General features: G+C 45.0%; 1 protein-coding gene across 1 annotated transcript in view; it reads right to left on the bottom strand.

Annotated features, from left to right (window-relative positions):
• The window catches only part of TAPT1 (transmembrane anterior posterior transformation 1), a 620835-nt gene extending 602221 nt beyond the window's left edge, over nt 1–18614 (bottom strand). The window contains exon 1 of the mRNA XM_078678446.1: nt 18351–18614. Coding sequence (XP_078534572.1) covers nt 18351–18531 — 181 coding nt within the window. The 5' untranslated portion in view covers nt 18532–18614. The remainder of the gene's footprint in view (nt 1–18350) is intronic.
• Between the last annotated feature and the right edge of the window lie 354 nt (nt 18615–18968).

Genomic DNA, 18968 nt, shown 5'->3' with positions numbered 1-18968 from the left:
TCGAAAGCCCACACATCCTAATCTCTTTCTTTGAGCTACTTCCTACTCTCTTTATACATTTCCTACTACTGCAGACCATTGGCTCATCAAATCCCCTGCCCATTCACAATCATTTATTTCTCTATTAATTCCTGTTGAATCCTTCCCTAAAATCTCATCTTCTTTCTTTGCCCTGCATGTCACTAATAATTCTGTTTTGCTTCCTCAAACTGTCACCTCTCCCGTGATCATTTTAATATACACATTTTCCACTATCTCCCTTCCAACCTTCTTCTAATCCTTCAATCCTTACTCCTCCTGCTATTTACTCTTTCCTTCCTTTTTTGTCCGTAAAGTCATGCCCCTTTATTCTGAGAATTAACCCTCCCACTCATACTTTCTTCGCCATCTCTCCATATTCTTTGAGTACACAACCACACGATTACTCCTTTCCATCATCTCACGCCATCTCCTTCCTTTTACCCTCACTGAGACGGAATAGTCACTTTATTTTTGATGGTGGTACTGAGCCAAATGGTGATTGAAAAAAGCAGCATACTACTACCCTTATCATGAAAAGTTATGACTAGTCTTGACTGATTACTGTCAAGGGGACGAAATGCGCACTGGATAATTTGCAGCATTTACTGAAATGTAACTGGTAAAATTATTGGAAACCACTTCAGGATTTTGCAAAGACTGTGCTGCAGATCTCCACTGCCGCATCGACAGGATTCACCATACAACACATTTCCAACTCTCATCCCCTTGCTTCTCTGCTTCAAACTGTTGTCTACTCTCCTCTCTCCTAGTTTCCTCAGTCTCTGTTGCCCCTTAACGGTCCTTCATTCTTCTCAGCCTACCTCCTTCCTATAGCCATGATGGAACAAACGTCCTCCTCTACCACACTAACAATCACACACTTTCCTTCTAACCAACCCATGCTAATCACACACATCCCCGCTGAAGATCTTTATCTTTCACCCAGCAATCCAAAGTCCAACTTCTATAAGCCATCTATTTCCAACCCTTTACACCACACCTGTGCACTTTAATAAAATAAATAAAGGACAGATCAATGTTAAACAGTGTTTATTACATTTGCAGTCCTTTCAGACACACAGCCAAGACAACCAGCTTTTCGTCACTGAAATCTGACTAGCAGATGAGATAGCTCCAATGGTTCATAAAGTTATCCTGCAGGGATACAGGATACTCCTCAAGAACGTCCCTAACATGAGGGCTAGCTATGCTTGAGAAACCCTCTGTGGCAATGAGTTTGGTCAAAATAGCTTAAGTGGCAGCTTACCAGAGTGTGTAGTAAAACAAAGTAATGTGTTTGTAGTATTCGCAAAGAAATAATTAAACCATTTCACATAAAGAAAGATTTTTACAGAAAAGTCAAATATATTTTCTTCCCAAAGGAACAACCGATACCATCTATTTCCTTTTTCACTAGTAAACCATTATACTCAAAAAACCAACAAAGGGGTAATACTTACTTTGTGGTAGACAAAATCTTTATGCTCCATTACGCATCCATGGTTATTATTAAAACTACTTCAGAAGGGCATGGGTAAAGGAATGATGATGTAATGAAGGAAAATAACAGATCAAAGATGGTGAATAACATACAAATAGACCCTTTCATGCAAGGTAAAAATAGCACAAAAAAAAGGGCGTTATCTGAACCCAACTCTCCTTAACATATAATTGATTTGCCTTACTCACTTACTCTGGAGACTGTACAGCTCCAGAACTACAATAAGATAGAGGTGACTGTTCATGTCGCACCATCTTAGGCTGCAACAATCAGGAAGGTGAGAGAAGGACCCCTTTATTTAAAATAAAATGCATTTGTAGAGTTAAAGAAGATTGTGATATAAAAAAAGTCAGAAGATAAAGACACTGATGTAAGAGATGGGCATAAAAGCCATACAAGAAAACAATTGCATAGTAGTTACATTGACAAATGGCACTGTTCTATTGCAGATTTACGAATACAAGTGTGTGCACGTCTTGGTGTGAATAAATTGCTGTGATTCCAATATGTTATCACAACAATAAAGTAACAAATGAATGTGCAAGAGTAATTAGCGAATGCCATTGTGTCTTTATGCAGGCGAATAAATGCATCCAAACAGAATTTACATCTTACACAAAAAAGAACACACACTGGGTCACAACTAAAAAACGACATGTACTGTAGAATTAGCAGTCTATGAAAAAGGGCTACTCGATTCTCCATCACCAAAACCTAATGTGAACACAAATGAGACAATTTAAGCATCCGCATAATGTCACAGCCTTGACATATAGCCAGTCAGTGGTAAAACATGAAACCAAAAGCAAAAATGGGTGGGTGGCCTCAAACCTTCCTCTCTCTTGTTCTTTTTATGGTACTTTCTTAAAGAACCAGGGTTTTGGAAATTTAATAAAACATCTACTTGTCCATGGGGCAGGTGGTTTCATAAATCTACTAGTCCTGTAACAAAATCCACTTGTCCCTTTTGTTCCATGTAATGTGGCGACTAATTATGGAAGCAATCCCATTATATAAGAGCTCTGAAATAGCCTCTCTGATTATGCAAAGGCTCCTTCCATAGTAGGGTTTGAATAATAGCATTTCCCTTATGTTGCCATGTTTCTGCAGATCTACATACTGGGGCTGAAGGTAATGGTAAACAATAGTTCCAGAGTTGGAATAACCTTCTGAGTCTGGGCAAACCTACTAACTTGCATGTTTTAAGGGTTTTCGCCAACTCTTCTCTAATCTTTTCCCATACTGAGAAAGGTTGGAAATTTGCAGACATAACATTTCTTCCAGAGTTGGGGCAAATGTGGTTGGAGGGAAAGTGAACTTGCAAACACTCATACTTTTGCATGAGCAAATCTACACCTGCATATTTGCTCATGCTAAAATGCATTTCACAAATGTTTTCTAGGAGTACTATTTCTTGGCCTACATCTGTAAACTCTTGACAACTCAAGAAATCCATATACCTGCACTTAATGCAAGGACATAGGTGCACTTTTGAGACTTTATTTATTAATTGGGCCCTTAATTTGGACTGGCATTAACCATGACTTTTTGTGTCTATTAAAATGTTATTTGTCTCTCTCTATTAGCTTGCTTCACTGTGAGTGACAGCATTCTGTTCTTTAACAAGGAGCATATAGACACAGTCGTTTTGTACAGTGCAATGTGTGATTTTCTTTAGACCTAATTTTTTTTTTTTTTGCTTCTTCCAATGTTTGTTATAATGGTGAGGGCCCGGCAGCTCCCACACCAATAAGGTTTTTACAAAAACCATGCTAAAACAACTCACACATTGACAAAAAGTAAAGGCTGACCAACAATTTCAGATCTACTGGCTTTCCCAAGGTTTGTTTATTTTTGTTTCCAATAGTCTTATTTAAACTGGTTACACTGATTTTCCATTATGAATTTTTTGGGGAAATACGAGCAGACATCAACAAATTTTACTAAATGAAGCTGCAAAAAAATGTTACTTAAAATTTTACAATAGTTTTGCGGAATGTTTTTGCTTTTTTTGTGAACATTTTATTTTGAAAGCAAAGAATCATCAATCTTGCTTTCAAGCTTCTGCAAACATTTGCATCTAGTCAGAGAGCATTCTGGGAGCATTATATAAAAACCTCATATTGCTAAACATTAAAATCGTTTACACACATTTTCATACTGGAACAACTGTCAATAGTGCTGCCTGAACTTACAACATTTACTTAAAAGCGCTCACTCTAATAATAAAGGCTTTGCATTAATGAACCATAAACACAACTTTGAACAGCATTAACATATGGATACAAATATTACCTTAACTGCAGGCTATGCCATTCCCGGATCTATAATGTGCTACTGGCAGCCAAAGGGTTTGTGCTGTAGGGGGTTGGGTCTACTTGTTCCAAGGACACAATACACATGAAATCTTGTTGCCCTTGACCCCAAACAATATGTCCCATGTCGGGCTATAGGAATTCCACATCCCTGAACAACTCATGACAAGAGACTGCTCAAATAATGGAGCTGTCTGTAGCCAGACAATAAAAAGACCTAAATGGCGCTACAGGCTACACTGAGTCTCATGCTTGTTCTTGGACGAACATTCAACTGCCCCATCTCGCTGTAACCCTTGTTGTTCCATTTTGTTAGCTGTAAAGGTGATGTAACATCTGCTAGATCCAGGTGCACACTACAAATTGTACAACAGTTTAATACAATAAATACAAAGAAATATAGATACTGGTTATTGCTGGAGATATATATATTTCATACCCAAACTTCAGAAAGACCACCTGGCAGACCGATTATTTCAGCACAGAGCAGCCTTTTAGAGAATGCCTCACAATACATTGATTTCCATCTACAAGAACATGTACAGAAGTTACCCTCCTATATAAAAGACACTGGAGATTTCATTGTAAAACTAAAGGATTTTACTTGGCAGAATAACTACTTGTTAGTGACACTGGATGTTATGTCATTATACACCAGTATGAACCACAAAGATGGTTTACGAGTATTGGAATTTTATTTGGGGAGGAATTTGATGCATAGGTCACGACACAATGCAATGTTAGTGAACATGGTTAATTTCTGTTTGAACAATAATATATTCATGTTTGACAAAACTTATTACCAACAAATGCGTAGTGTCGCGATGGGTGCCAGCTTCTCCCCGGCTATGCGTGTTTACACATGGGATGGTGGGAGGAGTTGGTCCTGGGCGACACACACATACCGTATATGGAAAACAATGTGAAATTGTGGTTACGTTTTATCGATGATTTATTTATTGTTTGGGACGGGAAACACACAAGTGCTTCAGAATTTGTCTCAGCCATCAATATAAATGAACACAATTTGGGTTTTAAAGCGGTTATCAGTGACAAAATGGTAAAACATTTTTAGGGCTCGCCTGCTGGGCGCATGCGCCTAGCTGGCGAAGCTCTATTGGGGCTTAAACAGACTTTACCGAACTTGGCGATTTGGTGCTGTGCCCGTGGCTTTTAGGTCAATGCGCTTGCGCATTGACCTAAAATGCACGTGCACATCACCAAATCGCCGTCTGTTCCCTCAGCCGCACTCCTCCCACACCTTTGAAGTGAAGCTTAGCTTCACTTCAAAGGCCCCTGCTGCTTAACACCCTCTCCCCACTCCGCCCCCTCCCCTGCCCGCCGTGTCGCATTTCTCCCCCCCCCCCTTCTCTGCCTTCCCTCCGTCGCTCGGCCCCCTCCCCTCCCTCTGTTCTATCGCAGAATTAAGTAGCAGCCCACGCAGAAAGCAATTTAGTTAACACAGATGACTCGGTGTGTTAGAGTTTTATTGTATACCCTTTATTTGCTCATTGCATGTGCTTTCTGTGGTGGCAGGCTCTGTCAATTGTTATTCTGTGCCCTTCTGTGGATCCACAATTGTATTCCTACTTCTGTTTGTGTAATGTCTCCGTTTTTGTGTTTTTTACACAATATGTTCCCTCTTCTATAAATTCCCTTCACCTAGCAGCCTTTATCCCACCTGTCACCCCCCGATGAGCGGACCAACGCTTAAGCATGAGTTGCCGTGATTCCCTGATTCACTAAACCTTCTCTCTTTCCCTCGAAGTCTATCCTATGTATCACGGACATGATGTCCAATACTCGATTGTTTTCTTCCGCATATTTTTTGCCAAACTTCAGCGACCTTTTTTGCAATGGCTAAACCTGAATTACTGTTCAAACATGACACTTACCTAGCTTCACTCCATGAACATGGCATGAATGAGAGAGAGAAAGAAAGCGAGCATTCGCAAAGCCAGTAACCGAGCCTGTCATCCTTCTGATGTTGGTAAAGTGAGTGGTAAAAGCAACATCTGTTATTTTACAATGCTTATTTTATTGATAAATTATTAGGGTGCTTTCAAACACCAGGTCTCGTATGGAACGCTCTCTCTATATGTGCAAGCATTATAGGCATACATGTTTATTACTGCAGGTTCCTAAGTAATGCGGCGCAGTTTTACATATGGGTGTGTGGGTCTCTATAGGTGGCACAGGCTGATGGGTGCTATGGCGACATCTCTCTTTTCCATCGCGTCGTCACTGCCATCTCTCTTACCTTCTCCCATGCCTCTCTCTCACCCCTCAGGCCTTCTCCCTACCTCCTCTCTCTCTCTGTACCCTTTCTTTTTATGGCCCCTCTCAACGCTCTGCAGGCTACAGCACCAATGCCCCGTTGGGCGCTTGGCCTGCCTTCTCAGCCTTCCATGGAGCGCGACGTCCAGGCCACCCCTGCAGCACGGTCCTCAATGGCCTCTAACTCACAGCAGGAGGCTTGGTTTTTTTCGGGATGGCTTCGACCGTTGGTTGTGTAATGTACTCTTTGTTCGAAATTCCGGAAGAATTGGATTTGTCTTAGACACAAATACAGACACGAATTTAAATGTTATTGAAATAAGATCATCTTTTCTCTGTCACAAACCCTTATGGAACCCACAGGACCACCACCCCCACCACCACTACATCCACCACCCCATCCACCACCACCACCACCCCATCCACCACCACCACCGCATCCACCACCACATCCACCACCACCGCATCCACCACCACATCCACCATCACCTCCACATCCACCATGACATCCACCGCCACATCCACCACCACCACATCCACCACCACCGCATCCACCACCACACCCACCACCACTACATCCACCACCACTACATCCACCACAACCACCACCCCATCCACCACCCCATCCACCACCACCACCGCATCCACCATCACCACATCCACCACCACCGCATCCACCACCACATCCACCATCAACACCACATCCACCATCACATCCACCACCACCACCACATCCACGATCACATCCACCATCACCTCCACATCCACCATGACATCCACCGCCACATCCACCACCACCACATCCACCACCACCACACCCACCACCACTACATCCACCACCACATCCACTACAGCCACCACCCACCACCCCATCCACCACTACCACCACCACCGCATCCACCACCACCACCGCATCCACCACATCCACCACCACCACATCCACCACCACATCCACCATTTATTTGCAAGTTTGTACCGCGCTGGCTTCACTCCCGGAGGAGTATCTCCGCGCCTTTGGCTTCTACAAAGAATTAAGAAGAAGGGCTATTGCAGATGTTCTAATCTACTGTTGAAACAGGAAGGTCTTCAACATTTTCCTGAAGGGAACCATCACCATCACATCCACCACCACATCCACCACCACATCCACCATCACATCCACCGCCACATCCACCGCCACATCCACCACCACATCCACCACCGCCACATCCACCACCGCCACATCCACCACCGCCACATCCACCACCACCACCACATCCACCACCACCACATCCACCACCACTTCACCAACGCATCCACCACCACCACATCCACCGCATCCACCACCACCACATCCACCACCACCACTGCATCCAGCACCTCCACCACATCCACACTTCCACCGCATCCACCACCACCACATCCACCACATCCACCACCACCACATCCACCACCACATACACCACTGCATCCACCACCACCACATCCACCACCTCATCCACCACCTCATCCACCACCACCACATCCACCACATCCACCACCACATCCACCACCACTTTCACCACATCCACCACCACCACATCCACCACCACATCCACCATTTATTTGCAAGTTTGTACCGCGCTGGCTTCACTCCCGGAGGAGTATCTCCGCGCCTTTGGCTTCTACAAAGAATTAAGAAGAAGGGCTATTGCAGATGTTCTAATCTACTGTTGAAACAGGAAGGTCTTCAACATTTTCCTGAAGGGAACCATCACCATCACATCCACCATCACATCCACCATCACATCCACCATCACATCCACCATCACCTCCACCACCACCACATCCACCACCACCACCACATCCACCACCACCACCACATCCACCACCACCGCATCCACCACCACCGCATCCGCCACCACCACATCCACCACCACATCCACAACCACCACATCCACCACCACCACATCCACCACATCACCACCACATCCACCATCACCACCACATCCACCATCACCACCACATCCACCATCACATCCACCACCACCACCACATCCACCATCATCTCCACCATCACCTCCACATCCACCATGACATCCACCGCCACATCCACCACATCCACCACCACCACATCCACCACCACCACATCCACCACATCCACCACCACCGCATGCACCACATCCACCACCACCGCATCCACCACCACCGCATGCACCACCACCACCACACCCACCACCACTACATCCACCACCACATCCACTACAACCACCACCCCATCCACCACTACCACCACCACCGCATCCACCTCCTCCACCGCATCCACCACCACATCCACCACCACATCCACCACCACATCCACCATCACATCCACCATCACATCCACCACCACATCCACCACCACATCCACCATCACCTCCACATCCACCATGAAATCCACCGCCACATCCACCACCACCACATCCACCACCACCACATCCACCACCACCACATCCACCACCACATCCACCACCACCACCACCACATACACCACCACATACACCACCACATACACCACCACATCCACCACCACCACCACATCCACCACCACATCCACCACCACTTCCACCGCATCCACCACCACTACATCCAACACCACATCCACTACAACCACCACCCCATCCACCACTACCACTACCACCTCCACCACCGCATCCACCATCACATCCGCCATCACATCCACCATCACATCCACCACCATATCCACCACCACATCCACCATCACCTCCACCACCACCACATCCACCACCACCGCCACATCCACCACCACCGCATCCACCACCACCACCGCATCCACCACCACATTCACATCCACCACCACATCCACTTCCACAACCACCACATCCACCACATCACCACCACATCCACCATCACCACCACATCCACCACCACATCCACCACCACCACCACATCCACCATCATCTCCACCATCACATCCACCATCACATCCACCACCACATCCACCACCACATCCACCACCACATCCACCATCACCTCCACATCCACCATGAAATCCACCGCCACATCCACCACCACCACCACATCCACCACCACCACATCCACCACCACCACATACACCACCACATCCACCACCACCACCACATCCACCACCACATACACCACCACATACACCACCACATCCACCACCACCACCACATCCACCACCACATCCACCACCACTTCCACCGCATCCACCACCACTACATCCAACACCACATCCACTACAACCACCACCCCATCCACCACTACCACTACCACTACCACCTCCACCACCGCATCCACCATCACATCCGCCATCACATCCACCACCACATCCACCACCACATCCACCACCATATCCACCATCACCTCCACCACCGCCACATCCACCACCACCGCATCCACCACCACCACCGCATCCACCACCACATTCACATCCACCACCACATCCACTTCCACAACCACCATATCCACCACCACCACATCCACCACATCACCACCACATCCACCATCACCACCACATCCACCACCACATCCACCACCACCACCACATCCACCATCATCTCCACCATCACCTCCACATCCACCATGACATCCACCGCCACATCCACCACATCCACATCCACCACCACCACATCCACCACCACCGCATCCACCACCACCGCATGCACCACCACCACCACACCCACCACCACTACATCCACCACCACATCCACTACAACCACCACCCCATCCACCACTACCACCACCACCGCATCCACCACCTCCACCGCATACACCACCACATCCACCACCACCACATCCACCACCACATCCACCACCACATCCACCACCACATCCACCACCACATCCACCACCACATCCACCATCACCTCCACATCCACCATGAAATCCACCGCCACATCCACCACCACCACATCCACCACCGCCACATCCACCACCACCGCATCCACCACCACCGCCACATCCACCACCACCACCACCACCACATCCACCACCACATCCACCACCACTTCCACCGCATCCACCACCACCACATCCACATCCACCACCACCTCATCCACCACCACATCCACCACCACTTTCACCACATCCACAACCACCACATCCACCACCACCACATCCACCACCACCACATCACCACCACATCACCACCACATCACCACCACATCACCACCACATCCACCACATCCACCACCACCCCCACATCCACCACCATCACCACCACATCCACCATCACCACCAGCACCACATCCACCACCACCACATCCACCACCACCATATCCCCCAGATCCACCACCACCACCACATCTATATGTGTGTGGCTCTGTGTGTGTGTAGGTGCAAATGCAATGTTCTTGGATTTTCGTCACAATAAAATACACTGAACATAATCTTCACAAAAGTTATTTACAAACGTTTAAGCTATTGCCATTATAAATTACAAAAACTTTTATTTAAGTATTAATTATTTACAAAATTAAAAGCCATTGTTATTTGTAATATCAATACATCTAAGTCACGTAAATACAACACACATTGCATTACAAATGCTATAGGTGTCACATTTGCGAAAGTTAAAACTATTGGCATTGTAACTGACAAAGCTATTAATTTTGCTACTTTCAAAACCAACACATAAATAAAAAAAGTGTCATTTACAATACCAATAGCTCAAACTTTCCTAATGCGAGACCTATTGCATTTCCAATGCTTGTTTAGATGTGGAGGTGTTTATAGAAGACAACAAAATAGAAACAAAAATATACTGCAAGGAGACTGCTGGCAATTTAGTGCTACATTCATCAGCCAAAACAAATAAGTCACAATGAAACACCGGGTGAATTAAGAATAATCTTGGCATACAAAAAACAGGACAAAGCACTCAAGAACATTATGAGACACAATTGGCCAATAGTCTAAGTGATCCAATAATTGGTGCATCACTACCATATAAGCCATCCATTACCTACAGATGAGTCCCGTCCATGAGCAAATGTTTGGTCACAAGTAGTCCTGAGACAACAGAACAGCACTCATGGATTTCACAACAAAATAGTTTTGTCAAATGCAAGAGTTGCAAAGCCTGCCAATACGGAATCAACAAGACCGCATACATTTAGAAAAAGGGAATACAAAATCACCAAACCATTGCATTGGAAAACAGACTACGCAATATATGTGCTAGAGTGTTCCTGCAATTTGAAATATGTGGGTAGCACTAAATTGCAGGCTCACAAAACGATACTGCAGCACATATGAGCCATAGTAAATCAGGATCCTACGTACCCAGTGGCGCGCCATTTTAAGGAGACACATAAAAACAACCTGGAACATTTTAAATACTACCTAATAGATGCAGTGGTACTTAATAGAAGGGGCGGTGACAGAGAGGAAACCCTCAGGAAATTAGAGGCAAGATACATTTTCGATCTAGATTGTAAATCTCTGGGGGGCCTCAACACAACAGAAGACCTGTTCACCTGTCTGCATTAGATTTTCTAGAGTCTCTCCACTATGAATTTTAGACACTATACTGTCCAAACTGAAGATTTGATACATAGAATTGTATACGTGTGTAGATATGCCATTTCCACACTTGTGTATTCTAAGGGTACAGACATATGTATTTGTGCATTCTCGTAGTATTTAAACGAGAATTGAACTAAAGGAATCCTTGCAACAACTGATCGGTTTGCTGCCATACCTGGCTGAACCATATAAACAGTGGGTTTTTAGATATCAGCACTCAAGCACTTTATCATTAAAACAGATAAAAAAGACACTGATTAGATGTTTTTTGCACTTGACAAATCAGCAACACATACATATCCTAAAAAATAGGGCGGATTTGAGGAATGCTTAATGCATTATGCAGAAATCTATGAAACGCACATATTCCTAAAAATCCACACCAGGCATTTATTTTATTTATTGAGATACTTTTATCCAGAAAGGCATTTTAAATACTTGTCATTGATGTGATCCAACTTTAAATTTGAATTCATAATTTTAAATGGTGGAAAGCCACGAGTCTGCTGTTTACACACTATAAACCCCATTTAGTATGTCTTCAATGTCTATGCTGAATCACTTTGGAAGCTATGCACTTACCACTTTAAAAAGCAGGGGCAGTGCGTCCATTGGGGCGCTGGGGCGTTGCCCCACTAATGCAGCCCCATTCATTGTTCTCCGCTCCGGTTGTTGTAATGACTAACTTTAATATTAATTAACTCGCGGCCAGGCCCCAGCTCACTGAAGCGGCTCACAATGAACCGGGCCACACCCCGAGGCAATCGGACGTGAAGGGGGTGGGGCGGGGCTGCACTCCTGTGTTTGAGTGACAGCCAGGCCAAGCGCCAGGCCAAGCGCAGCACCAGCAATACAGTGCGCATGTTAGGTTTTGGGCTGGTCATTTTTATGACCAGCCCGGACATGCGCATTGTAATTGGCCTTCCCCTGCCTTGCATTGATCCAAGTTAAAGTTCATTGCCCTTAGGAGAGCAAGCGAGGCGCCGCAGCCCCGGTCTCAAATGGGCAGGGAGTATCCCTGCTCTAGCCAATCCTGGCGCTCCTAATGCAGCGCCAGGATTGGCTGAGAGTGAGACCACACACTCACTACTGTCCTGCTCGCCGTGAGGAAATGGACACAGAATGCCCTACGGAGACAAGCAGCACCGCCTCCGAGATTGGAGTCACAGGGTCGTGCCCGTACTCTCAGACCCTGAAGCCCGTCCTGGCCACAAGAGTTCGGAGACAGCGTCTTGACCTCTCCAGCACACGAGCACGCCAGAGATTGTGGACAGAAGCAGCGGGCGCAGTCTGGTTGTCTGAAGTTGTTCAAGGCGGTACCTAGGCCGCACTGCGCATTCACTGCTTTGAAAACAGCTTCTACAATTGTCATCGTGCAGCCAGGTAAATTAGTGAGTCAGTTGACTGTCAGTTGAGTTGACCGCTTTAAACCCGAAGCAAGAAGTGCTGTGTATTAGGTGGCTGTGCGTCATGGGTGGGCCACTGGGCCCCAGTTCATTTTTAATTAAAAATTCTACAGTGCGTGCAGAAAGAGAAATCAATTCAGAGTAGGTTTTTAAAAAGGATTGCGGGTCTTTTAAAAAAGAGCTTGTTAACATAACCGCGATGAGGCACACAGTGCTGTATAACCATAACAGCAAGCAGCTTTCAAATGTATGCCTTCCTATTCAAATCACTTACTGCAGTGCTTTCCCGGGGAAATGGGCAGAATGGAAACCACCATAAGGCCGAAACCCTTGATTTAAACAATCACGGGAAAGCACTGTAGTAAGCAGTAGACAGGCTGCACACATGCATAGCTTTGAAAAGAGCTTCATCGTGCACAGGGGTGTGGAATTTAATAAAATATCTACTTGTCCATGGGGCAGGATGCTTCATAAATCTACTTGTCCAGTTACAAAATCTACTTGTCTATTTTGAGCTATGTAGTGCGGCGACAAATTATGGAAGCAATCTCATTATATAAGAGCTCTGATATAGCCTCTCTGATTAAGCTGAGGCTCATACTATAGTAGTGTTTGAATACTTGCAATTCCCTTATGTTGCCACGTTTCCACAGATCTACATACTGGGGCTGAAGGTAGTGGTAAGCAATAGTTCTATGGTTAGAATGCCGTTTGGAGTCTGTGAAAACCTACTAACTTACATGTTTTAAGGGTGTTCAACAACTCTGCTCTAATTGTTTACCATACTGAGAAATTTCAGAAATTTACTCTGGACAATGGCAGACGTAAACCTTTTTACAGAGATGGGGAAAAGTGAACTTGCAAACACTCAGATTTTCGCATGAGCAAACCTATTCATGCATATTTGCTCACGCTAAAATTCAGGTCACAAATATTTTCTTGGAGTACTATTTCTTGTCCTATTCTTGGGAATTCATGAAAGCCGTATAGCTGCACTTGATGCAAGGACATATACCATGGGTGCACTTTTGAGATTTTCTTTAATAATTGGGCCCCAAATTTGGTCCAACGTTGACCGTGACCTTTTGTGCGTTTATTAAATTCTGTCTCGCTCTCTCTCTCTCTGTGTATCGGCTGGCTTCACTGTAAGTGACAGCATTCTGCTGTTTCACAAGGAGCATATCTGCACACAAAGTAGTTTTGTTCAGTGCCAGTATCTCCTGTGGCAGTGTGTGCTTTTTGAGACCAAAAACAATGTTTGCTTTTGCCAATGTTTGTTATGGTGAGGAACCTGCAGCTCCCACACCAATAAGGTTTTACAAAAACCATGCCAAACCAAGTCACACATTGACAAAACTAAAAAGCTGACCACCAATTTCAGATCTACTGGCTTTGCCAATGCTGGTTTATTTTTGTTTCCCATAATCTTTTTGAAACTGGTTACACTGATTTTCCATAATGAATATTTTGGGGAAATACTAGCATGCCTAAACATATGTTACTATGTTACTAAATGATGCTGCAAAGAAATGGTACCTGAAATTTAACACTAGTTTGGCAAAATGTGTTTTTTTCCTGCTTTCATGTTTTTTTAAGAACATTTTATTTTGAAAGCAAAGAATCATCACTCTTACTTTCAAGCTTCTTCAAATATGGGCATCAAATCAGAGAGCATTCAACATTGCATCATGTTAGTAAACTTTGAAAACGTGTGTACACATTTTTATACTGGAACCACCGTCAGTAGTGCAGTCACAGTTTACAACATTTACTTAGAGCGCTCACCCTAATAAATATTACCTTAACTGCAGACAGTGCCCTTCCCCGATCCATAATGTGGTACTGCACATTGGCAGCCAAAGGGTTTGTGCTGAAGGGGGTTGGGCCTGCTTGTCCCAAGGATGCAATACACATGAAAACCTGTTGCCCTTGACCCCAAACAATATGTCCTGGGCGTCGGGCCTTAGGAATTCCATATACCTGCGTGCAGGTAAGGAGTGAATCATTTAGTGCCAGTCTTGAGGCTTTACATTTATGATGAGGATTGTAAATCTGGGATGGGGGCCCGGGCGCCTCAGCAGACCAAGTAACACTCAGGCGCCTGGGCATTCCGGAGTCCAGGCATCTGCCTCTTCGGCTGAGTCAAATGTTAAATAAATGCTCGTAAGTGGTGTGAGCTCTGAAGAACTTGGGCTAGCGCTGCAGTGGTGCAATTTCAGAGTCACTGAAGCATTGCAAGTCTGGCAAGGGTGCCATTTGCTGTCGAGTTTTTCGGCCCACACAGGTTTAGCCATTTGTTTCAGGACAGTGATTAAAGCGGAAAAATGCATTCTAATGTGCAACCAGGACTGGTGTTGTGGATGTTATTTTATAGTGAAGAGAGGAAACAAATGTGTATTCATTCTGCTGTAATGCTCGGTGAAGACTTTTGTGTGCTGAGGTTATGTGATCTGAAAGTGTGCTCCATTATACTGTACTTGTGACGTGTTGTACTAAATTGTAAAGCAACCATTTACCACGAAAAAATAATCTTGGCGTTACGATGACATTTGGTTTGGTAAGGGTTGAGGGAAATGGGCATGTGCAATAATCACTTCATGGTTTCTTGCAAAACCCCAGTGCCTGCTTAGTCACCAGCTATGTTAATTGCTCCTATTTACTACCATGTTTCGGTACCAGGTGTTTTTGAATTGTGTAACCACCTCGATGAGTAACGTAGATGACAATAAATTCAGCCCGAACGTGGTTATGAAGCGCATGTTTAACACTGTATTTGTTATGACAGCCAGATCCCTGTTAAGTGTAGTTTATTTGTCCTCCAGTTCCTTTCCCTTGTCTCCCTGGCACTTGTAGTCCTGTATTTTGAAAAATAAGAAAAAGTATGAACCTTCAGAAATGTAACCCGTTTCAATACTCAGCTGCAGCCCGTTGGCCTTATATTTTCAATTCTAAAGCTGTCCAGCCAAGCTACATTCCACTCCAATCTCGGCCTTTACTTCTTTTTCCAGGATGAACCAACATGCCCAACGATTTGTACAGATAGGTAGGAAAGACATATGTTTCTTGATCTGAATTAGCATTGGTGCAAAGTGCCCAAATGGGAAATTGTGCTGTACCCTCGTGTTCACCAATGCAAGGACATTCTTGAGAATGTTCTTGCCGGTGTATAGCACAAATGACTTCTTGCCAGTGTAGGATTTCTCTTTCATGGTTGCAAAGAAAATTTCAGCCCGGCCAACTCCACCTCGGAGAATTTGATGCACTTTAGGAGTGGCAGACAAGGAGGCAGTGCATCCACGGCACTTTTTCAAATATGTGTTTGCTGCAGGTCAAACCACATCTGCTGTCTTCCCCTTCTAATCACACCTCTGTTTTTGTACAGTGGCTCCCGATGCGCAGGTCCCCATTACTTTCATTCTTGGTGCTCTTCTTCTTTCGTATTTTTCTTTACCACAGGACATTGTCTGGCACTGGCCTACATTGCCACTTAATGAGTAGTATAAGGATTGACAGGGAGTGCTAAATTGGGCATAGAAGAATCATAACGTCACTGTTGAGTGCACTAATAAAAAAGTGCTTCTAACACTGGGTACTGAATGCTCAGCTTCGCTCAATCACATGAGGATCACATTTACTCCATATGATATGCCACGCTAGAAGTCTTAGATGTGTGGAGGATGGTAGCTCAAGAGGTTGTGTCAATAACCAAGGAGGTGAACTGTGGTTATGCTGAATATGCAGCTACCTATGTAATTATCATATGAAATCTCTTTATTGATGCCATAACTACACTTTCACAATTGCCTTTTAATAACACCTTCAATGCTATGGAGATTTTTCTCCTACGCTGAAGATCCTAATTTCCCATTATTCATGACAAGGTCAGCTCGTCATAAGCACACATTCAGTGTACTGCATGACGAGCTGACCTTGTCATTAGCATCCAAGAGGCCTTCTTGCTTTCTCAAATTTGCTTGAAAATGCATTATTTCTCCACTCCATTTTAAAAAAATGTCTTCAGGGGAGAACCACCCCAACTCCCTTACACCACTCAGCCTCGTTCGCTACGCTCGCTTGCCAGTGGGCCCTCATCAGGAATTTTTACACCCAACACTTTAAAATGTCACCAGCCGCCACTGTTAAAAAGAAAAGAATGAAGGCAGCGTTTGTCATGTGATCAAGTTCCCGCCGGACCGAAAGGTGTAATGGCCAATCAATAAAGAAGATACTCCAATTGCACAGATTATATAAATATATACATACATACAAACACACACACTTTTTGTTTACAGAACTTTCAGGACCTTTCTAAGTGAAAAGACCTAGCCAAGAACATCCGACAATACTAGACACAGAACTCTGCACACCTGGTATAACCAAGATGAGTAACTGTACATGACTTAATGAAAAGAAGATAGAATGACAGATCACTAGACCTAATGTCATGAGTCGCAGAACAGCAGACCTTTCAAGTAAAAAATTTATTTCACAGTGTGAGAAGAGGGAGGCGTCCCATGCCTAGGAGGCACTTATGTCCCCTCTTCACACCTCAGAAAAAAAGAAGCTTATTGAGACTGCCGCAGATGTCTCTTAACGAACATTGCCTTATCAGATCCTCAAAAGGCGAGCTAGAAACGTTATGAGTGTAGTGGTTTCCAGCGTGTCTACCCTGCCACCGTGTTATATCGGTTCCTCTCCGGGTGACAGTGTTAAAGGAGCCGCTATAGCGTGAGGCAGGGTGGTGAGTTGCCATATCTGCCAGGAGCTATATGAACAAGTAGGACACACACCTAGTGATACTAGAAAAAAAAACACAAAGTTAAACGATGAGCAGATACCAAATAGGTGGCTACAAACTGGAAAGAGACAGCCAAACAATGAAATCTGAGAGAGAGAAGATATGTAAGCAAAGCAATTTGGATCGTCAGTACCCAGTCTCTGCCCCCACTGAACAAGTTCTCCTCTCTATGTCCAGGAGAACCTGGCAGCCTTTAGTCAACTTCTGCTATACTAGTTTAGGGGTCTCCCGGTTGCACTCCCTTTGCATTAGTATATCTGCAGTCCAAGCAATCATGCCCAGTCCCTCCTGTCAGAGTCCTCCATCGGGACAGACCCTACTGCCAGATGTCAGCTTCTGCTGTCGGAGTTGCCTGCTTCCCGGGTTGATCATCCATAAATGGCATAGAGCAGCATGTGCCCAGTCTGTGTGATGATCATGTCAGATCTAACTTGGCCCGTCTCCCTTTCAGAACTCGTTGACATTTAGGCTGCTTCCTAGATCAGTGACAGCTGCTACCTCTACTCCAGTATATGTCTCTGTACCTGGCGGACTGTGCCTCCTCTTTCGCGAGTTTCCGGACGCCTCACCCCCGCTGGACCGCTCATAGAAGCCCAAGGTCTCGGTGCGGGCCGGGGCGCTGTGTGGTCTGCGTGGCTGCCTCTCCGCTTCCTCTTCCAGACTGTCTCCGTTAGGCTCAGCTGTGCTGCCTACAGCCGCAGCCATCTTGCGCGCTCCGCAACACAACAAACCTTAAAGCAGGTGCAGTGTCAGGGCGCCTCACGCCGTTGCGTCATCATTACGGGACCACTAGAAACGGATGTCAAACCGAAAGACATGGAACATCTGTCCAGGCTGAGCTGCACACATTCGGCTTTGCAGCGCGCCATTGTGGAGTGGTGGCCTTTCTGCTAAAAAACACACAGCAGTAACAGAGGATGTAACATTTATAAGAAGAATATCGTAACTCGTCAGACAAAGTTTCTATTGCGATGTTTTTGGAAATCATTTCGAGATAATGAAATATAAAAGGACAAAGGTCATTGAGTTAATAAGGTGCTACCATGTTTCTTTGACAAATATATATATTTTAAATACACATTCAGAGTACTTCATTAGCTGGTTTACCTTTGTTTTTTTTTTTGCAAAATCTTTTTTTAGTA

Source organism: Lissotriton helveticus, chromosome 2_2 (assembly GCF_964261635.1).
Source record: "Lissotriton helveticus chromosome 2_2, aLisHel1.1, whole genome shotgun sequence".
NCBI lineage: Eukaryota > Metazoa > Chordata > Amphibia > Caudata > Salamandridae > Lissotriton > Lissotriton helveticus.
This window is presented reverse-complemented; position numbering and strand designations above follow the sequence as displayed.